The sequence below is a fragment of the Limanda limanda genome, chromosome 10 (assembly GCF_963576545.1).
Source record: "Limanda limanda chromosome 10, fLimLim1.1, whole genome shotgun sequence".
NCBI classification, from domain to species: Eukaryota; Metazoa; Chordata; class Actinopteri; order Pleuronectiformes; family Pleuronectidae; genus Limanda; species Limanda limanda.
The window spans coordinates 12984218-13007258 of record NC_083645.1 but is presented as its reverse complement, the minus strand read 5'-3'; the positions used below and the strand labels follow the sequence as shown (position 1 = coordinate 13007258).

Here is a 23041-nt window from a genome sequence, read left to right as displayed (position 1 = left end):
GGCTCTGTACGTTTGGAGCCTGTAGCTGAAGCCCAAAAGCGAGGACATATAGAAGCTTAGAAGTGAAGATATATATTGAACATTTTAAAAAAAACTTTAAATGCAGGTGCAAGTGGTGCTTCAAGTTATTTGTCAGTTCACAATCAGATACAGGCTCTAAGGCTGTGGAAAATAGCAGCTGCCCCCCAGTTATGAACCTGATGACATATGAAGCTGAGGTAGAGCTTTTAGCTTGGTGATTCATGCATGTAAATAGACAACATCATTCTACTGAGACTGAGTGAAAGGTTTGCTCCCATGAGACTGGGAGTGATCTTGGTAGTGAGGCTTCATCATCACTTTATATTTGGTCTCTGCAGTGTCTGAGGTGAGTTTCCCATCACTTATATAATTATAACAGTTGATTATACAGTATTTGATTACTCGTTTCAATGCAGGTTGTGTCCACTGTGGTGATTTTCAAAGGGAGCTCATCGGTTGTTCATGTTTTGAAAATCAATTCTAAATTTACTGCACTGTCACCCTGAGTGTGAGTTAACACTATAGTCTCATTCTACTTTCATAATATTCCATTGAAAAAAGATGCTGCAGATGTTTAAATGTGCATGAACTGTTGTGGTTGCAGTAGTTTTTGAACGATTTCTGATCTACCATGATCCAACAGTGTGCTGATCTGAATCAGAATGAAGCGAGGACGGACAGGTTTCAAATCAAAGTGCCCGACCTTCTCTTCCCACAAGCAGAGGGCTAAGAGACAGAAGAAGGGGGGCGTCCAGCTTGGCCCTGTCTCCATCAGAGGACTGGGGTAACCTGCCCCACCACGTCGTCCTGCAGATCTTCCATCATCTGTCCCTCATAGACCGGGCCAAGGACTCGTCTGTGTGCCGCCGATGGAATGAGGTCTTTCACACCCCTGACCTGTGGAGGGGGTTTGAGTTTGAGCTCAATCAGCCGACCTACGCTCCACTCACCCTAACCTCATTCAGCAGATCATCAAGAAGCACGGCCAGCACATGCAGTACGTCAGCTTTAAGGTAAAAGCCTCCTTTGCTGTCGGCCCTTTCCTCTCCCTTTTCCACTCCTCCATTTTCACAACACGGCTGCTTCAAAATCATCATGTGCCCTCCTTAACCCAAACCATCTGCTTCACAATCCATCATGACTCATCAGATGTCTTGGTGTTAGCAGACTTAACACATCCAAGCTGAAATGATTATCAGACCTCCATCTTTCCCATTTCTAATTTTGTGCGATTTTCTCTCTCTGTGTGAACGGTGAATCACTGCTGGTAAATCAGGTGGACAGCTGCATAGAGTGCGAAGAGCCGGCCTGTGACATTCTCTCCCAGCTGGTGAACTGCACCATTAAGACCCTGGGGCTGATTTCCACAGCACGGCCCAGCTTCATGGATGTGTCCCAGGTAAGAGACCGCTTCTTTTACCGATGCTCTACTTGTTGCACACAAGGAGGTGGGTGAGTCACATCAGGTATTTCAGAAGCATGTGCAACCGCAGATTGTTTTCACCTCTCCTCGTTGTTGATTGCATCTATTTACATTTATTTACATTTTCACTTTAATATGCACAATACTCATATACTTCTTATTGCCACACACTGCCACACACCCTCCTCCAACAACTGATCATTTGAACATTTGTACATTTGCACTACTGTTACTTTTTTTACTACTGTATTACCCCACCTATAGTGTATTAATATTTATATATATTTATATTTTTATCCTGCTCATAGTGTATTCATCGTCCTTATATCTTACAATTCCTGTTAATATTGTAATATTCCATATATATTTCTTACTGTACAGATCTTATTTGTTTACATTTTCACTTTAATATGCACAATACTGTGCACTTTTACTGCCTTTTTTTGCACTTCTGGTTAGACGCTAAACTGCATTTCGTTTTATAAGTACTTGTACTGTGCAGTGACAATAAAGTTGAATCTAATCTAATCTAAATCTTAATGGATTTAATTTGTGCTTATTGCTAAAAAATAATCTTCTGACCTGTCTGCTTGTCCTCCTCAGGCTCACTTTGTGTCTGCACTGATCCAGGTGTTTGTCAACTCCGAGTCCCTGTCCTCTATCAAGATTGATGACCCCCGAAGTGGACGACCCGTCCTTGAAGGTGCTGGTTGCCAACAACAGGGACACGCTCAAGCTGCTGAAGATGAGCAGCTGTCCTCATGTCTCCCCAGCAGGTTAATGTATATTTTCTTTAAAGGATTTTGATGTTTTCCTTTTACTGTATGAGTCAGCAGAGAGAGTACAGGGAATGAAAAGAGGGAGAACGGTGCAATGAGACGTGGCTGATGTCTCATGCTGAGCTTGAACTGGGACACTGAGGTGAGGCAAGTGTCTTAAATTTCTAGGCCACAAGAGGGACACATGTTGCTTTACGTTTTGACCGTCTGATAGCAAATGCAAGACAAATGCATTTATAAAAAAGATTGAGTCTATAGTGCCAGCAGTTCTATTATGTTTTATACTATTGTTTTTCATGTTCACCATTTAAGTGTAGCATGCTAACATTTGCTAATTATAACTAAACAAGACTTAAGCTGATGGGAATGTCGTTGTTGCAGATATGTGGTCAAACAACAAACATGTTTTAACTTTGACATGATGACGTCTGCGGGAAGTGAAAGTGAGGACAACAAGTTGCAGTCAAGATATTTCACTTACTTCAACACTAATATTAACACAATAGAAGAAATAAGGTAAAGGCTAAAACAAAATAAAAAAAAAAAGCAATATAATGTCAACAATACATATAAAAAAAGTATACCTATACACATGATTTATCTACCTCAGATTACTAAATGTTTTGCTGTTCATTATCAGTTATCGATCCAATTTTATTTGTACAGCTCATATTCATAATCACAATTTGTCTCACAGGGTTTAACAAGCCGTGACATCCACTGTCCTTAGGCCTCAACAGGAAAAACTACCAAAAACGTATTAACTGAGAGCACGTAGAAATCTCAGAGAGAGACACATGACAAATGTAGCTGAACACAGCAACAAAATTACAATATTCACTACATTTATTAGAAGAACCAGTTTTTAGCAGATGTGTAGTAGGCATATTGTTTATCAAACAGTCTTGTTGTAATCATAATCCATGATCAGTTTCCACCACTATCATGATTCATTACCATGGCCAGCTGCCGCCATCACGATCACAATGCACCAACCCAATCTACCATCATGATCAAAATCCACCATCCTGATCCACCACCACAACCTTCACTCAGGAGCGAGAATCTGTCTTTAAACTTCACAAAAATTCTTATCTTGATGATAATCCATATCGACTGATATGATATTGTTTATCTTGATATAATGTTTGGCCGTATTGCTAAGCCCTGGAAGAAAGCCATCTTCCAGTGACAATTACTTTTATTTATTAATGGCAATCCATCTTACTGCTATACTGGCTCAATGAAATCACTGTTCTTATTTTAATTCTTCTCATTTCTAATAATTTCTTTTTAAAGGGATATGTTCTTATTAAAACTATCTTTCTCTCCACATGTATCCTGTGTGTGGCAGATCAGTGCCATGGCCTAAGGGAGCTGGCATTGCACTACCACCTCCTCAGTGATGAGATCCTGCTTGCTCTGTCCTCTGAAAAACACGTCCACCTGAAGCACCTGCGCATTGATGTGGTGAGCGAAAACCACGGTCAGACGCACTTTCACACCATCAAGAGGAGCAGCTGTCAGGCTCTGGTCCGACACTCGCCCAAGGTGACCATCGTCATGTACTTCTTCCTCTACGAGGAGGAGTTTGATCCCTTCCTCCGAGAGGAAACTCCCGTCACCCACCTGTACTTCAGCCGGGCCGTCAGCAAAGAGATGCTGGGCCGCATTAGACTGAACTGCCCTCGGCTGGTGGAGCTGGTGGTGTGTGCCAACGGTCTGGGGCCCCCGGACCAGGAGCTGATCCAGATCGCAGAGCGCTGCAAGAGCTTGACGGCCATTGGGCTCGCCGAGTGCGTGGTGACCTGCAGTGGCTTTCTGGAATTTGTGAAGATGTGCGGGGGAAGGCTGACTCAGCTGTCAATCCTGGAGGAGGTGCTGATCCCAGACAGCAGCTACAACATGTCGCATGTGGTTCCCCGATATGATGCCCACCTGGTAGGCTGGAGCCGGAGAGTAGGGCTGGTAATGAAGTTCATGATGTTCATGGACTTACTGTGTGAGGATTAAATGAGTGATTTAAACAGTGTGTCCACAGCTACTCAATGTACTGTGGAACTGTACACCTCATTCCAGGTCTTATTTTATGGTAAAACTATGTTATTACCTGTTTTTTTTTCTTAACAAAAATGAAGCAGTGAGATAACAAGAGTTTCCAGTTGCTGCTGTCACTGTCAGAACAGCCATTACACATTCATGTAAAACACAATAGGTCTTTTGTGTTCTTGTCTATTTGTGATTGCGTGAGAGGGGACCTAACTATTTCATCCTAACCTACAACATTTCAATTCGAATGCTGGGCCGTCTGTAACTCGTTTGTTATTTGATTTAAAGGCTTCAAATGGTGTTATAATGCGTTGAACTCAATTTGAAACATTCAAGTGTTCATACCAATGATTTCTGAACTGAGCAGGAGACAATCAGTATTAATAGGAACTTGTACTTTCACTATTGACATTGATTTTATATCCATCGAAATTTACATCTACTACAGCTTATTCTCTACGCTTATAGACTGAAGTTATTGTCAGTCCACTAAATGTGTCCAGTTGTTCTCCAAAGACAGAAAAGACAGTGGCCGTGAAACATTGTTGTTTCATCTAAGTTGTTATTACAGGTTATCATCCTTAATGTGCAGGACATGCAATTAATGGAATTGATATTTATTGAAGACTCATTTTTACGTTTTTTTTTAAATGATTGTTTCTTGTCTTCTTTATTTTTTAACCTTCCTGGTAATCTATGAATCCTGGTTGAAACAGATGTTCTCAAGACTTAATCTTTTTATGTTGTTTTATGTTTAAAATAGAGGCCTTTGTGCTAAATACCTGTTAATCATATTTTCATGTTGCATTATTTTTTTCTACCATATTGTACAAATGTATTTTAAGCAAAATACGACTTAAACAGGCCTATACCGCATGTGGTGCTGCATTGTGGAGCATTAAAACCCTAAAGATTGTATTTATCAATTAAATGTAAAGCATATCATGTAGGTTTACATGGTTTTCCTGTATGTGCAGCAGTTCGCTAAGGTCTGCTTCAGGGTAACTGACATTTTCTTTTTACTCACACTTTTGATCCTCAGTAAAAATGTGGTTGATTCACTTGTGTGCTCTCGTGCCTCAGATGCACTGAAGCCTGGTCTGATGTGTTTTTCTGACTTTGTCCCATTTGACCTTTCTGCAGCTCTTAGTTTCCAGCAGTAGAGGGCAGCAGTGGTCTAACTGGAGTCAGTGGGACGTTATATAAGCAGAGCTGCTGCTGCTGCTGCATAATGAAGTACCAGCATGCCAATGATAACTCAGCCCTTTTAACAAGTGGATTCGGCTTGTGCACACTCCATTTCCAGAAAGAAAGCATCAGACTCTGCAGCTCAGGAGCCTTTTTCTTCACATTCTTCTGAATTGACCTTTTTACTTGTTACATGTCTCACACAAACACACACGTAGGCACACAGGCACCTTTGAAGGAAACATTATTTCTTCATCTATTCCACAAATGTATGAGTTTTACAACCAAACTAATCACAGGCCCAGCCTATAAAAAGACATATTTTTTCATTCAGGCAATTTAAATTGAAAAATCTGTGTGTCTGCCTCAGTGACAGGATGCATTGCGACTGTTTAGGGTATCTAGGTGAGCGGAATACATTAAACCAGCTAAGCATTTTGTTCTGGGAAAGTGGCACTTTTTTTGGAGGGGTGGGTGGTATATCTAATTGGGTTACCACCGTTCTCAGAAAACCCATCAGGAAAGTAACAGGCTTATGTGTTCACTGTGGCAGCTTGTTATGATGAGTGTAAAGAGGAGAGGGCCTGCCTGCTTTTTGTTGAGCTGTTTATTACAAAACGAACACATCACCTTAATCGATGATTTGCCACCAGTCGAAGAAGAAGAGGAGTAATTCTTTCTAACTGCATTTATGTAAGACCACCTCTCCCACCCCCACAAAAGGAGACATTGCACTGGGATGTCTCCACTTATGAGCCAATGCGGATTATTTACAATTTTTCTAAATAAATAACCAGGCTGCTGTTCCCCGTCAAGATGCCAGCACATCTTTGTTCCTTGTGTGTTCGGGCCTCTGATAGTTTGTGATGACATTCAGTGTAAAATCATCCTCCGTGATATCAGAGGCGGTGGGAGACTGGGGATAAATGTCCACAGGGGTCTCCAGGGTGGGAGAGGGTGGGGTAGACAGCCTGGAGCGTTTGACATGCCCTCCGCCCCTGAAGCTCCTCCACTCCTTGATCCACTGGTCCCTTGAGGACGGGTCCAGCCGGTCCAGATGCCTGGCTTGCGTGATCGGGGAGGGGGCGATAGAGTCCCTCAGCACGTGAAACACGTACCTGGGGGAGAGAGCGTGGTGGTGAGAAAGTAGGCCAGTGAAAAATATGCGGCCCTTTGATGTAAATCAGAGCATTCCCTCTAAATATCAGCACTTTCAGACGCATCACCAAGCGAGAGGAAGACAGAGCCGTGGTGCAGTCATTCCTGACCTTCACAATTAACATTATTTATTAGAAATCAGCCTCCACTGTCTTTGCACCATAACTATCTCAGAATGTAATGATCTGTATGAGTCAAATGTGTATCCCTAAATAATACATAAATAAAGGGGTAAATAGGATTAAACGGGCAGAGGGTGCCTCCTGATCTCTCTGACTTATATCCTTTAGATATCCTACAATTCTGATCCCTCATCATCTGTTATCATCTGCGTGTTCAGACGTATTTATGATTGTTTTTCCTAAATAACCTTTAGGGGCCTAAATGATTAAATCTTCTGATAGTTAAAAAATGCAAAAGAAAAATGAACTTGTATTAAACAGAGTTCTTCTTTCTTATTCCATTGAATTCCATTGTGACCCCTCAGATTCATCATGGGAATCAGTTCATTTTTTGAGTCAACGAGCAAAAACATTTACTTGTTCCTGCTTCTCCGATGTGGGGATATGCTGTTTTTTTCTAGAAACCGATGACCTGTGCTGATAAGACTGGCAGCTATTTATTTCCTGGCTTGACACAAGTAGTGATGTTCTGGTACCCTGGTTACCATTAGGAAAAAATATACATACATCAGCAACATGAAGTGATCTACCACTCTCTCTATATCTGTATCTTAAAGGTTGCTATCTATTGAAAAAAGAACATTTTATATTTTACAGTCAAGGTTTATGACTGTTTGTTTAAAAATAAATCATGATTTGTACATATACCAGAGGAGAAACGTGAGGAGACAATAGGGAAACCTGGAGGAACTGATGCTGCTTATGTATGAGTTTTGGACAAAATTGAGTGCAAACCTCCAACAAACACTTCCCTTGGGAAACTACATTTAAATTCACAGGATCCAGATTTCTCTTAGGAACCAGATTACACACAATAATAAATAACAGTCCTCTTAAAATTTTTCATAATGTCCATTGGGGATAAAAGATTCATGCAGGAAAAAAACCTGGACTGATCGTACCTGGGCAGCAGAGCCACCACAGTGGTGATGATGCAGACAAGGTAGAACATGGGGTCGGCCATCTGGTTCTGGACGATCCAGTACGGGTTGGACGGAGGGTTACAGGTGACGCACATGGCGCTGTAGGCCAGCGTCACGATGAAGAACACCGCCACACTGCCCAGCATCACCACCCAATGAACCACCGTCTGCAGGGCAGATGCATCGAGCAGCAATAAGACAAACTCTACCAACAACAGTCCCATCAGTGGTTCTGGTGCATTTATTTGAAAAAGTTGGATAATGTTTCAAGATGTGTAACAGCCTACAAATGCAGACTGACTGAAAGTATTCAATGAGCGTTTTGGCTCACTGGAGGTTTGAGGTGATCGTATCTAGAAATAGATATCCATCAGGTCAGCACTCACCCAGGTTTTGATCTCTATTGACAGATGCAGCAGGATGGTAAATAGAGAGATTGTGTTCAAAGGAGTTCCAAAGGTAAAAACATCAATGTCTGAGTCCTGGTAAGCCTGAGGGAGAAAAAACATAAACACTTGTTGTCAAACTTTAGGCAGAAAACGGAGTAAAATAACTCAGAGGATGCACCGTGACAGACGCATCAAGTGAAAATGTTTCTCTCACCAAGTATGGAATGAAGAAGCAGACCAGACTCTGATAGAAGGCATCGAGGATGGCGATCCAGAAAGTTTTTGGGTTGTATTCCTAAAAAAAACATACGTATTAGTATAAATACAAAACAGTACAACAACCAAACGATCAGGGGCATAATGTCATAAACATGTAGCCATTGATCAGATCTTAACCTTCACCATTTAAGGAGGTGTTGTCACCTTTGTCTGTCTGTCTGTCTGTTGTTTATAAGCAAGACTCAAGCTGGAACAAGCTTTTATCTCTTTTTTTACATTACATGATTTTTGAACATTTTCACTGATTTCACACGGGATAATTCATGATTCATGATGAAATAAAACATATCAGACATGTTTAGGGAGCAGATTTCTATGAGTGTGTGAAATTTATTGCAGCTTGATTGAACTTAAGGGAACTGTTGGGCCTTGGCATAGGTATACACGTGTCACTGACCCCTGTACCCTGTCCAGTCCTGTACAGTTCAGGAACACCCATCAGCATCTCTGCAGAGATGTCTTTGTCCATTATCCCGAACATGACGGGCGGTACGGAGGTGAAGAAGAGGTTGAAGAAAATCATCAGCCAGTAGTCGATCATGGCCGTGCCGGAGAAGCCGCAGTAGAACTGATACCAGAACAGGAGGTTCACATAGGCCTGAGGAACACACGGAGCTGCACATGATTAGATGGGTGTGTGTTTAATCAGACAGCAGACGATCAGATGCACAGAGACAGGACTCACCACATTCTTATAGAAGAAGTAAATGATCATGTTGGCCAGTCGTGTGTGGCACCAGTGTCCGTGAACCAGGATGAGTTTTTTCAGGTGTTTGAAGCGAGATATAGAGAAGTCACTTGCCATGACCGCCTGTGGGTGACAAACTGGAGTCATATGTCTTGGACAGTGAGAGGAGCGGGGGGGGAACACAACATTTTCAAAGCCTCAGACCTGCATGCCCTCCTGACCCGAAATCCCAATGCCGATATCAGCTGCTTGGATCATGTTGACGTCATTTGCACCATCGCCTGAAGCCACAAAGAGGATATCAGTTCAATAACATGTTACTAAAGAAAGTCTTGTATTATGTACGTTTTTCACTATTTCACTATTGAACTATTTCATTTATTTAGGAATTTAATATGAGGTTTATGCAAAACTCCTCAATTAACCAGAATGGCACTCAGTAGAGGGAATACCTCCACCAAGGCCCAGCAGTCCTTAAATCTAATGACACTGCACTAAATGATACACACTCATAGATATATGTTCCTTTTAATGCCATTTGTTGCCATCAATATCCATGAATTAGTCCTTGGGAAACAGGTGCTAACGTCAAAGGACCCCAATCTGGCAATGTTAAAGATAGGGGGAAATTGTTTTGCCTAAAGCAACTGGTTCATAAATCATATCATCCTCCTAGCTAGCTTTTCCAGGATTATTTGCTCAACCGAGGTTTCTCACCAACAGCGAGTGTCATGACCTTGAGCTTCTCGCGCACCAGCTTCACCACGCTGCTCTTCTGCAATGGAGTGACTCGGCAGCAGAGCACGGAGCGGCAGCGCTTCGCCAGGTCCACGAAGCGGTCCTGCAGGTCCGGGGACAGTAGCATGGCCAGGGTGAGGCCGTCGATCACCAGAGAGATGTCTGGGGTCGTGTCCACGTTACGAGGGTCCGCCGCGTACCGCCTCACCTCCTCCAGAGTACTGTCCAGGATGGATGTACAAATGAGCTGGAAAACAACATCTACATTATCATTTTCACGCAGCTTTTAAATGTATAGTTTTGCTGGTTTTCATTGGTGTTTTGTGACAGTTAACTGAATACATCTGAGTTTCTTCCTCTGCAGATTGTGGAGTTTGCTGGTAAGAGACATCACTTATGATGTGGAGTCATGTTTGTAATGTCTGAGTGTAGGCAGTTGCCAAGCTCTGGTCCCTTCACACTCATCGCTGTTGTCTGTAAATAACTCCTGCCTCTCAGCCAAAAGGAAAAACTAACAAGATTTGAAAAATGGGTCGCATCCTGTTTTTATCCATCTGATCTTTCTAATGCCGACTAAATTTCATTAGGTGTGGTTGGGTGATAATGGTGGGAGTGCAGCCCTCAGGTGGTCGTGGAGTTACAGTGGTTTAAAAAAAGTTCATTACCAAGATGCCTCCACTCTGGATCATGAGAGAAGGGGTATTTCCTCTGAGGGTTGAATATTAGACTGGCAATTAGATATGAAAGCGTGAGGCATTGTGTGGAGGGTAGCCGGCTCCATTCATCATCAATGACTGGTCCCGTCTGAGAGGAGCGCAGCGGCCCCTTTGTTCCAGAAAAATCCCCGCGTATCCGTTGGAGCTGACAGGTAATTTGTGGTCTATTTGAGGCCGGGGATGATTAGACATGGTCAGGTTGTTATGAAGGGCTCGTTCCTGTGCGACCAGGTCTTTAATGACCTCAGAGAAGCCAGGGGACCCCCCCTCCCCACAAACCTGACACCCTTATGTCTCTCCGATCCAAATGTGAGGCTTTGACCTTTAAGTTAAAGTGGTCAAAAAGATGTGGCCACTTAAACTGAAAGGAGACGAGCTCCGAGTTAAAACCTCTTGAGCTTGCTGCTTGGAAAACACGTGGTTTGTCCTGAATAGCCACTCAAAGAAAAACCTGCCCTCTGGCTCGGGCAGTATGTGAAATATAAATCACGTCTTAGTTTATTGTCTTTAAAACGGCTGCATTTGTGTTTCTTGTTTTCTTTGATTTGCTTAATTCAGGCATAAACATTGGATTAAAATGAGTCAACTAACTGATTTGTCAAATGAGAGACAACAACAACTATTTGGATGATCAATAATGGTTTCAGTAGATTTTGGAGCAAAACATCTAAAGGTAATCATTACAGCTTCTACAGAGTGATAATTTATCAAATCTTACATTCCTAAACTATTACTACTACAAAGTGGGAACTGTTGGGTTTCTCTGCAATTTTGAGCTCTTGACCTTAAAGGGCCTTGAGATAATGTTTGTTACGATTTGGCGCTATTCAAGTAAAATATAATTAAATTGAATATATAATTTTATTGATATTGATTTTGATTGTTGAAGAAAAAGTGACATCATTTAAGGTTACATTATTTCGAAAAAAACCTAATTTCCACTTTTTACTGTTAAATAAAGTTTGGCATAACAAGTTGTATATTATGTTTGATTTACTCAGACTAGCTTTTATTGTTAGAAATATATGAGAGAGACACATTTATCATCGGTTGGGAGCAGCAGCTCTGAATCCACCAGTCAACCTTCAGTGAGGCAGACAGCGGCCTCCTCACCTTGTTTTTGCAGCTCATGTTAATCACCAGGTCCTCCTCTTCCAGCAGCCTGCAGGCATAGCTGATGTTGACAGCTGTCTCCGGCTTGTCACCGGTCAGCACCCACACCTGGATCCCTGCCTCCCGCAGCGCCACGATGGTGTCTGGGACATTCTCCTGGAGACGGTCCTCGATGCCCGTCGCCCCTACAGGAGGACATATGTCCAAAGTTACCCGCTGTGCTCATCACACAAACATGCAGCATGTGTTCACGGGTTCCTTGAATTAATGAATGATGTATGTTACCCAGCAGGGAGAGGTTGGTCTCCAGCTGCAGAGCACTTTCCATGAGGAGCTCCTCTCTGTTTTCTATAGCAGCCTGAGCTCTCTGTCTGTTCAGTGACCAGCTCTCATACACTTTGTCACTCACAACCTGCAGCACACACAGAGAAAATGCTAAACAGAGCTCGAGCTGTTTAAGAACACGATGCTGGTGCATATAACGTATCTGATTATGCACCTTCTTTGAGATGCAAAGTGTCCGCAGCCCTTCTTTAGCGTAGCAGTCAAGGTGATGCTGAGTATCAGCTGCTATATTCTTCCGGCTCCCACTGAGGTTCTCTGGAAGTAATAAGACAGGTGTATTTATATAGCTTCATTTTGAGTTAGGAAGTGGCCCAGGGAGTCACCGTGTTGGCTAATGTGAAAAATGTAATGAAAGTGTGTGAATATGCTTCCACTGGCACACACCTGCGTACGGTTTGCCGAGCAGCTCCATGATGGCATAGTCTGCTCCTTTAGTGTACAGCACACACTCTCTGGTGATCGGGTGTCGCACCAACACAGACATTCTCTTCCTGTTGGAGTCAAAGGCTAAGGTGTCCAGCACCTCAAACACCAGGTCTTCCCCAGACGGGAGCCTCACCGTCAAACTGTCGGGGGTGCGGGCCAACAGAGTGAAGCCATATGCATTGGCCGCGTACACCAGGGCGGCCTCATCCGGACTCTCCGCCTCGTAGCTGAGCTTATCTGAGGTTGCACAGGGCAAACGTGTTTTTTTGTTGTAATTTGTTTTTTCAGTCGTCTCCATCTTTAAAGGCGGATTAATATTCTCCTCTTCAATTGAGTCCTCTGAGAGGGAACGCTTCTGCATTGGTTTGCGCTGGCCGGAGGTGAAAATGTGGCAGAAAGAGCCGGCTCTTTTCACCAGGCTGGACATAGTGTCCAGAGGGTTGCTTGTGTGTCCGTGGTGTGGGAGCCAACTCTTCTGAAAGAAGGAATATTTATGTCAAGTGATTATTTGTACCTACACACACACATATGAAAACACAATAGACGTCTCAAAAACAAAGGTGTCATCTTTTCTCCACTCTTTAATTTCAAACTCAAGGGAAACGCTCTGATTTCTCCGATCTGCCAGACCCCAGATCAGCACAGTCAGGAGAAACCATTAATACTGGGGCTAATTTAGTGACGACTCAGAACATTTACAACCGGGCTTTAAAGATGATGGATATTTGTGCCAACCACTGATCACAGAGGAGCCAAATCATTGAAGAAAACTGTCACAATTAAACTAAACATTTGCGGTCAATAAGATTTCATATGTTGCAGTTTAATTTTGCACATTGAGAATTTCGACAGAACAAATCCTTCATCCATCTTTTCGTTCCTGACTCTGCACTTCATCTGTACATCCCGTCCACAGTCACAGCAAACTGAGCCCTCACCCTCTGTCTCGAAGCTGTTGCCATGGAAACCACCACAGTGTTGCAAATGGCGAGAGCCAGAAAGAAGTCCAGGTAGGGATCTATCAGCTGCCTGCCGCTGCACTCTGCCCCGCTAATCTGCTGAAGCAGCTTCCTGTCTGGAATCACCTCAGTTTCCTGTTGGAGTAGAAAGTTAATCACTTTGTTAATTAAAAGCTCACGCTGATAAACTTGTTCTTGCTTACACTTGGCTTTCACTGATTTGATGCGACAGGACTGGGAGAAAGTTTTAAGCTTTTAACCTTTTCCTTCGGTTTTGTTTTGTCCATGTGCGAGGAAGGATTACGAGAAGCACAGATGGAAGGAAAGGAAAAGAAAAGAGGACGTTTTCATTCGCAGAGCGTTTCTGCTCGGCTAGAGACACAGCATGAGGAGAACTAAAGATGGACCCTGTGCTGCCGTCTTCTGTCTCAGTTTTTCCAGGTCTTTGTGGACAAAAATAGACACAGAGCTACTGTACCTGTATACTAACAGTGACTAATCTATAGTGCACGTTTACAGTTAATGTGATGTCAGTGCTTTGTGCCAAATGGTGCCCAGCAGGACCATGTGTCCCGTCACAGACACGGGCAGCTTTGAGCCAAAATGGATGTGCTCTTCACAGACACCTAGCAGCTCGTCCATCTGCAGTGGGCACTGGGACCATGAGGCCTTCTGACACAAGAAGGGGAGAGATTTGGGTAAACAAGTGGCAGCTTGACGTCCTTTAAGTCTGGAGACAGATATGAAATAATACATGTAAGGAGAGGGCTCTTAATTTGAAACTGGACCAGGCAAGTTCAATTTTTTTTAAATATCAGATTTAATACATTTGTATTTATGCTGCTAATTACCCATAGGAAAATCTGTGACAAATGGATTTAGTCTTTATCTAATTTCTTTGAATTTTCTATGTTTAAATTATTTTTGTCAGCTTTGTGATCAACTAGCAATCTGTCAAGTTTGTCTCCCAAGGGCACGGTCACATATAAGCAGATGCAGGCGAATGTTGCGGGTCACCAAAGTTGAACTCCACGTGAAGCCAAAGAAAACCAAAGTTTTACAAACATTTTATAAACTGTCAGACTGATGAGAGCCCTGAGCACTGCTTCTTTAGACCCCAGAAAGGTATCACAAATAAAAAATCTGCTACACAACTTATTATTTTTCTGGATTTCTTATAACCTTTGAATTTGATTCCTCTTTCAAAAGTAAGCAGTGGTTTGCGTCAAGGGTCACAAACAACACAATGTACATGGACCATTTGGGATCTCTCAGGTCTGGCTGGCTGCCGAAAGAAATTTAAAAAATATAAATGGATGAACAGACAATGTTTGTGCTCATGAGCTCTCAGGTGAGCTGATGACCATTAAGCCATAATCACCCCCCACTGTGAATGAAATAATCTGCCTCTTCTTCCCTTCCTGAGCGATCATTTTACCAGTGGACTACTGAAGGCCACGTCTCTCTGGGCATTTCCTAAGACCCTGCCCTTGTGTCTGCTGCAGGCCGGATGCTGTTTGTCTTTGGGGTTGCTGTCCTCAGGGTCCAGGGACCATCCAGTGCGTGAGGGTTGTGGCCGCTGGTTGAAGATGACCTCCTCCTCTGACTCCGCCTCATCAAGGACAGTCAGACGGATGGCTGTAAAAATCCCCCAAACCATGTTGTTACAAACAATAGGCACTGTCTGTGTCCTATATGTCAGGTTATGTTCAAATGTGGAAACCTTGGATCTGCACCAAATTACACACACTCATAAATATCTGTCCCTGAAACATGCCTGATTTTTCAAAATGTATCTATAAGGGGAAAAAACAGTCCGTAATTTAATCCATAATGGCCTGTATGCAAAGCAGTGCTGGGTTCCTTAACTGCTCTTTTAAAAAAATAAGATATCTTAATGTGAAATTTTACCGTTCTCTTTGTGTGGGTACTCGGTGCCCATAATGGAGCATCGGCGAAACACCATCTTGTTTTCAGTGAGGGTGCCAGTCTTGTCTGAGAAGATGTATTCAATCTGTCCCAGGTCCTCTGTGATGTTCAGGGCCTTACACTGCATGCGACTGTCGGTCTCCTCATCGTACAGATCAATGTCATTGGTGATGAGGAAAATCTGAACGATCTTTACCAGCTCGATGGACACGTACAGGGAGATGGGTATCAGGACCTGGAGAGGAGAGGAGAGGAGAGGAGAGGAGAGATGGAAAGTAACAAATGCAAAAGACAAAGGGGAAAGATGAGAGAAAGGAAGTATGTCGGAGAAATGTGAAGAGAAGAGATTGCAAGGTGCGATACCAATTTTAAAAAAGGGAACGAAGAGGAAAAAAGAAGATGGATGAGAAAAGAGGGGGTAGTAATGGAGACAGGAGGAGAGAGAGGAGTAATTTAAGGATTTTCATATTAATAAAAACACACTGCCTTTAGTCTTGATTACTCTGTGACACACAGTCAGACTCCTCCACCTGCAGCAGGATGATCATGGTGAAGAACATGTAGAAGCCGGACAGAGCCGGACTGTCCAGGTGACCCGTGCCTAGGGGGACCAGGTAAGGGGGCACAGTGGGCAGGGCCTGCAGCCATAAGAAGTGACCTGCATGTGGGAGGACAGAGGGATTAATCACAGCGTGCGACTCGCAGGGAGGAGAGCTATTTTTGGCGCCACACCTTCCCCTGTCTCCTCCCTGAGTTTGGGCCTGTGGCCAAAGTGCCTGAGTTTTTTTCTGGATTGAAAATTAAACATCCCCTCATAAATGTGAAAGCATTAATCATGAACCAGTCAGCAAGGTGGTTTTATAGTTAAGTTATGCACTTCATCACTGACCTACTGCCCCGATGAGACACATGACGAAGAGGAGAATGACGCAGAAGATGACGTCTGTGTTCAGCTTCCGCTCTAGTTTGCTGCGCTTGTACCTCGCACCGTTGTTGTTGAGCATGGACTTGGTTTCGTGTCCTAAAGGTGGGTTCAGAAGGTGTTGATTCACTTACCAGCAGGCATGTAACATGCTCAGTGAACACAATGAATTTAAATTTATCTTCAAACATGACAAAAGAGCAGAGCTGTGGCTACGATTACAGACACTAAGGTCATGTCCTCTGTAACATTCATGCAGATCTGATGGTTTCATGTTAGTTACACATTTGGTTGGTCCACTACTTTGTTCCAGCCATGGTATAATATTCTATACAGTCTGTCATGCTCCCCAGAGGATGAATTATTTGTGACTTTATATCAATTTTCTTACTTTTTGTCGAATAACTCGAGCAGCTCAAAGTTAAAATTAAATTAAATTAAATTAATAACTGTATCTCAACATGACCCGGAATGACCGGCACAAAATATGTGCAGTCATGTTCCCCACAGGATGAATGCTTATGACTCTAGGCGTTACTTTTCATCACATAACTCTGGCAGCTCAAAGTTGAAATTAAATGGAATGAATCGATGTGTCTAGACATTACTGGGAGGGACTGGCAAAATATTTGTGCAGTCATGGTCCCCAGGGGATGAATCCTAGGGACTTTAGTGATCATTTAATTCTTTGTCTAATTTCTCCAGCAGTTTAAAGTTTACACGTATCTAATGACTGACCGTATCTCAACATAACTAGGAGGTACTGGCACAAAACTTGTGTAGACGTGGTTCCCAGAGGGTGAGTCATAGTAATCAAAGTAATTGGGGATCATATAGCTTGTATCTAGTTTTATCGACAGGTCGAAAGTTCAGTTTGCCCAAAACTTTGCTTATGACTTAAAACCTGCAAAACTAATGACATAACCATCAGCCTCAGTTGCACACTGTGTGACTCATAGAGCTGCTAGCGAGGCCAAAGGTAAGCCTTATTTGACTGCTTGCCATGACAGGACTGAATTTGTAAAAACACAACATATTAGATTTTTTGGTAGTAGTGAATCTTGGGTTGGGGTTGGGGTTGTGTTAAGGAAACTTTGATTCATGACGTCAGCCCACGCAGGCTATGGCCCTGAACATAAACAAAGCTCAAGGTTACAGCAGCTGAAAAGTAAAGAATATACCTGCATACACCACAAAGCCCACAGCATGGTCCGTGTTTCTCACTGTGCAGCCTCGAAGCAGCAGACTCTCCAGTCCAGCGCCCACCTTCTCTTTATCAGGGTTCTCTCTGCAGCAAGAGAAAGTGAGAAACCTCCTTTGTACTGTCAGATCGTGTTAGATATTCATTACTTCTTATATATACACCCCATTAGCAATTCTCTTGCTTTACGGCCATGCCTGGACAGCATGGGTAGACCATCTGTAAGGCCTGTGGTGCCTGAGGAAATCGATTATAGTCTATTACAGCCACAATAATGCCTCTGGTAGCATCAGAAAGTGCATCGAGTGGGTTGGAATTAGTTTTGCTCGGCTGCTCTGAAAGGCTCAAAGAAGCTGTTTGGGGGTCGACGTGATCTGTGTATTTGATACTCACACATAACACTTGAAATGATTCAGATTGATGTTGGGCCTCTCGCACACTACGATGCTGTTGAAGCTTTCAGGTTCAAATTCAGGATCCTGGGAAGTGAGAAGATGAAGTCACCACAGGTAGACAGAAAGTTTGTAAATGTAACGTAACCTGAATTTCAAGAATGACATAATGATTATTTCATGCAAGAACGACAGCTGTGGTCTACATTACATTACAGTACATTTCATTTAGCTGACGCTTTTATCCAAAGCAACTTACTGCTTTCAACCATGAGGTTACAAACCCCGAACAACAAGAAACAAGAAAGTACAATTTTCTTCTAGGAAGCCAAACTACAAAGTGCTTAGGTAAGTGCCGTTTAAGTGCAACTAAATCGCTACTTCTTAAAATATTCATTTTCAGGACGTATATGAATGTTCTCTGTGTGTCACAGCTGACTTCAACATATAGAAAAAGAAAAGCAGTTACAGTAAGTAATTTTAGGTGCATGTCACAATTGCTTCTAACGTGTGGTTAATGCTGTAAGAAGGCGGGGGAATGGTGAGGCAGCTGAGATGGGAAAAGAAGACTGTGAGGAAAGAAGAAACGAAAGCAAGTTGTGGTAAATATGCCTCACTGAGATGCAGATCCCAGGCACCACCCTCCTCTGCTTCAGGTTGGTCTCTCCATCCAGGTTGGCCGTCTCTATGAGACAAACGCCGTTGGGGTCCGCCGTGTACAGGAGCAGGAGGTCCGCTGGGACGATCTCGTTGCAGACGATCTTCACAAAATCCCCCACTCGTAGGTCCTTCCAACGCCTCTCCATAAACTCGTTTTCTCTCCTGAGTTCAGAGGTGTCAGATACCAACAGCCATTACAGGCAGTATTGTCCAAAGACCATGGTTATTGTCATATTCATTAACTACAATATCAGCATTATTGGTATATTTGGTCTGTGTTTGTGCACTTACAACTCATACAAAACTCAGATGTAAGAGTTTAAATCAAGTCTCAAAACAGCACCCATCCCCCTTGTTCTTAAATCACTACACTGGCTGCCAGGGAGCCCCAGGACGGACATGATAGTACAAAACAACCCTGTGAGACCCCTGAGACCACTGAGGAGTGGTCTGCTCGTGGTGCGCAGGTTCAAATCTACACATGGAGAAGAAGGGCATTTCAAAACTATTTACAAGGTCATACCAGCATTGGTACTGGACCCTGCTTCATTGTATTTTATTCTAATTTCATTTTTTTTTTTTATTATTCATTAAGTTAATTTTTTTTTCTCCATCAATATATTTTTTTATTTGCTAACAGACTTTTCTTTTAAATACCTCCACTTATCTCTTTACCTCTTTTCTCCGCTTTTAAAAAATCTCTTTTATTTAAGCTTGGGAATTGTTTTAAAATCTGCTTTTTCATTTTAAATTGATTTATTTTTAAAAGCTGTCTTTAATGTCTCTGTGCAGCATCTTGAATCTACCTATGTGTATGAAATGTGCTTTATAAATATAACTGCCTTGCCTTCATGCAGTCAAATGAAATATTAAAAAAAAAAATTCCCAGCACTTAAGTCAGGAGATGAATCGAACGAGGAAAGAAAATATCCTTGCTTCAGATGTGGTTTGTGTGTTTCACAGCGAGGTGACTTTTACAGGAACACACGGTTACAGAGTCGGACACAGGATTTCTGGTTTGAACTTGTACATCAAGCTGGATCACCAGCAGTGACAGAGAGCTGCAGGTATGCTGCCCTGCATGTAGGACCTGATCAATAGGTGGCGGCCACTTAACACCACACCTCGCCTCAAGCAATGCAGCAAGTGGGTGTGTGTGTATTTTTAGTGCATGCTATTTATGCACTAAATTTAGATTATTTACGTGACAGCTTGTAAAAATGTTCTCTCTGCTGACAGGAGAGATCCATTTCTCAAAAGTGTATCGAGTGTTTTCACGTCACAGACTCAGTCACGCCCCAGACACGACCAGAACATTTCTACCTTTCTATCTGCTTTAAGGAATGCTTTTAGGGAGCACACCTGTTTGTTTCCCTGGCTGAGATTTAAATGAATTCCACTCACATGTCTGTATAATTGAAGCTAAAGCCAAAAGCTGATTAGCTTAGCACAAAGACTTAGAACAGAAGGAAACAGCTATCCTGGTTAGCACCTCTAAACCTCCATGTTGTTACATGTTCACATTTAATCCGGTTAGTTTTTGTTTCACATAGTAATTGAGGGAGCAGACCAAAGACTTTTATATGACATACGTATGTACTGTCGTCATCACCTACCTGGCTGCGTCTACCCATACTTGACAGTGAATGGTTTCTAGACGGGCGAGTGTTTGATGCCAGTGTGTTGACAGATTGGTATTCGCAGACTATTCGCAAAAGGGTTCTCACGCAGTTAATAACCTTAAACCTGGTTCATCTGGATCCAGACTGAGACCAACTGTTATGGTCACACTAAACTTTGGTCCGTTGGTCCAGGCCGTGGTCCGAGGCACCTTTCACACCTGCTATTTTGGTTTCGGAATAAATTGAAAAGTCTGAATGTGTCGACGAAACAAGATAGGTGTGAAAGTAACATAGTGAACATAATCCCCAATTAATGGTGAATTGTCATTTTCACACTCACATTTTGATATGGATTAAACAAATGGGATAGTATGTGTTAATAAATGAGCTTAACATGTGCTGATAGATAGATTTAGTTTGCATTTGACAGCCATGTTAGTTGTTTCCACAGCTGTTTAGTCTTTGCTATGCTATGGTTGTAGCTTCTTTGCGTAGCTAATGACAGCTGTTATATTTTCATGTCAACTCTTTGCAGGGAAAGTGAATAAATGTATTTTCTTGAGTCTCACCTGTATTGCAAAACAATATATCTCTTTGTCTAATCCTCCAATCCCCCATCAGAAATAAATATTTTTGTATATTAAGTTGCTATAAAGTGATAACAGATCCTTCCTAATGGACCTTTTAAACCTGATAATATGTAGAATTTCCGAACAAAACAATTCCTGAGATAAAGTGACATGCTACATATAAAACATGTAATGTCTCATTCACACATGGTGTAGGCGAAACAACCTTTGAGGACGACAGACAGGAGCAGACTGTTTGAGATGTGGTGAGTGGTTTTAATGCTCTGCGGTAAACGCACAGTAAAACTGACATTGACATACAACAGCATGTTTAACAGCTGGCGTGTTCCGTGTTCAGTGCGCTTGAGCTCAGCTGGATTGACAAGAGTTTGAGATTGAGACGAGATAGAAACGATGACCCTGAAGATAGGCTCGTCATGCTCAAACACCCTTCACACCTCTGTTAAAACACATGTGGGTGGTCGGTGATGAGTAATGTACGTGTGCATTGGATGACTTAGAGTTAAATCCCTCTCATCTGACTGCATTCCATGTGAGCTTTTTACATGAAGGCAAAGACGTGTGAACGAGTATGTGGGGAAAACCCAAAATGTATTCTCGAGCCTCCTCTTGAAACATTTGTATACTTCAAAGAAATCCCAGCCAATCGATTTTGCTCTAATCTTTGCAAGCCCAAAATGAAGCTTTAGCATGCCCACCCAGCGATCGAGCCACGAGAGAGACGGCCAGAGCACGCTCATGACTCAACTGCTGTTTATCTGATTGCGGGAGGCAGAGACGAGTAGTGTCGGCTAACAGGCCCAGAGGGACTGACGTGTTCTCTGAAGTGTCCAAAGCTGCGTCTGGAGTCTGCACTTCAGGCCACCTGGACCCTATCACCACAAACACACTCACACATAAACACACACATACGAGATGCAGGCTTTTCTCGCCCTGAGCTAAGACTGCACCTCCCAGCATCCCTGCTGTTGACCCTCGGTGGGCACTTTATTTGACAGGAAGCAGCTGCTGGTTAATGATGATGAAGCCTGCCAGAGTTTAGATCTGTGACGAGTCATCATCAGAGGTGTCTTCATCACGTCATCTTCAGAAAAAACTAAATTCCCTCCCCTCTATCTTATCTTCAAAATCCCTGCAGTGAAAGGGTTGAAAATTACACTGTTCACCCTCCATTGTGAATTATTCATTTTTCACCAGTAATTCAAAAATAGATAACGTTAACCTTACTGTCTTTGCTGATGTAACACCCAGATGAGGCATTCATTCAAATGTGCACAATGCGATGGTGAGAGATATTGTTGTGCAGCTCTTCAAAAGAGGAATAATCTCCCACACATTTTCTATTTCTAAGTCAAAAATTCCCACGGGTGCTGGAATGCAGAGGAGGTAAAACACACACAACCGTGCAGGATCGACACACTCGCACAGACATCAACACGCTCTCTGATAAGAATCACAAACACATATGTGGAGGTGCTGCTAATGCACCAGCAGCTCTTCCACTTGCCACATTATGTGGCAGCGCACACTATATTCAGTGTGTGACTTGAGTGGTTTACCTGCTGTAGATGAAGCACGGTGTGTTGTTGAGCTTCCTGTCTGACTTGTACCTCCTGAAGTCCTCCCAGGCGTCCTTCAAGGCCGTCAGAGACAGGATGACACAGATTGGAATAAGAGCTACCTCGGGCTGGAACGCGTTCACCACAGGGACAAAGTTCAGAATAGCTAGGCCCACGAAGTAGAGGTTGGCCAGACGGTGAAACTGCTCAAAGAGGTTCATGGGGATGAAGAGGAGCAGGGTGTATTTGGTGGTCTTGATGGCGTTGCCGGGAAAGTAGCGGTTGGGTTGCTTGGCCTTCTCCAGTCCCTCGTAAGGCAGATTGGACGCCAAGGTCCGGAGGTCGTTCTCCCTCGCCCTCTGACCTCTCAGGGCATCCCTGACCGCAGCCAGGGGGCTTCTCCACGTCATGGCTGCTCCGTCTATTTTCCTTTTGCCTCCTCTCACCAACTTCTCCTTCCCATCCTCTCAATAACAACCACAGCTCAAAGAGACTCTCTTCGGGTTCAACCTCTTCCTCAGTGCTTCCACTTCTGTGTGAGAGTGCGAGGCCCAATGCCAGGTTAAAACAGCACACCAAGCCCTTGTCTGAGTCCGCCCCTTGCATTGACAGGTATGTTTGCATTCCTTCCATGAAGCTGTTGCTGCCCTGTGCAGGAGGCAAATAATGGCAGCTAACTACACTCACTTATTAGCAATGTGACTTCTGCAGTGACTCACCTCAATTATACTGTCAATAATCTCATTTCAGCAGAAAGATTAAACCAGTAACACGATTTCAAATTTTAATA

General features: G+C 43.0%; 2 protein-coding genes across 2 annotated transcripts; one reads left to right on the top strand and one right to left on the bottom strand.

Moving 5' to 3' along the window:
- Positions 1–207: 207 nt before the first annotated feature.
- On the top strand, positions 208–5364 carry fbxl3l (F-box and leucine-rich repeat protein 3, like). Its single transcript, XM_061079121.1, is given in 9 exon segments — positions 208–218; positions 683–770; positions 772–952; positions 955–1034; positions 1298–1420; positions 2048–2119; positions 2121–2220; positions 3560–4164; positions 5356–5364. Coding segments are annotated over 9 exon segments (1269 nt in total).
- Positions 5365–6271: 907 nt separating this feature from the next.
- Positions 6272–22661, bottom strand: atp10b (ATPase phospholipid transporting 10B). The gene is made up of 22 exons (XM_061079119.1): positions 22252–22661; positions 18438–18642; positions 17822–17907; positions 17409–17515; positions 16195–16326; positions 15836–15963; positions 15288–15540; positions 14815–15014; positions 13356–13511; positions 12769–12892; positions 12376–12654; positions 12146–12246; positions 11932–12058; positions 11647–11831; positions 9797–10064; positions 9284–9360; positions 9077–9202; positions 8789–8989; positions 8327–8407; positions 8110–8214; positions 7703–7890; positions 6272–6578 (listed from the first exon to the last, which is right to left on the bottom strand). Exons 1-22 carry the CDS (start codon positions 22659–22661, stop codon positions 6272–6274), a joined length of 3846 nt encoding a protein of 1281 aa, XP_060935102.1.
- Positions 22662–23041: the final 380 nt, after the last annotated feature.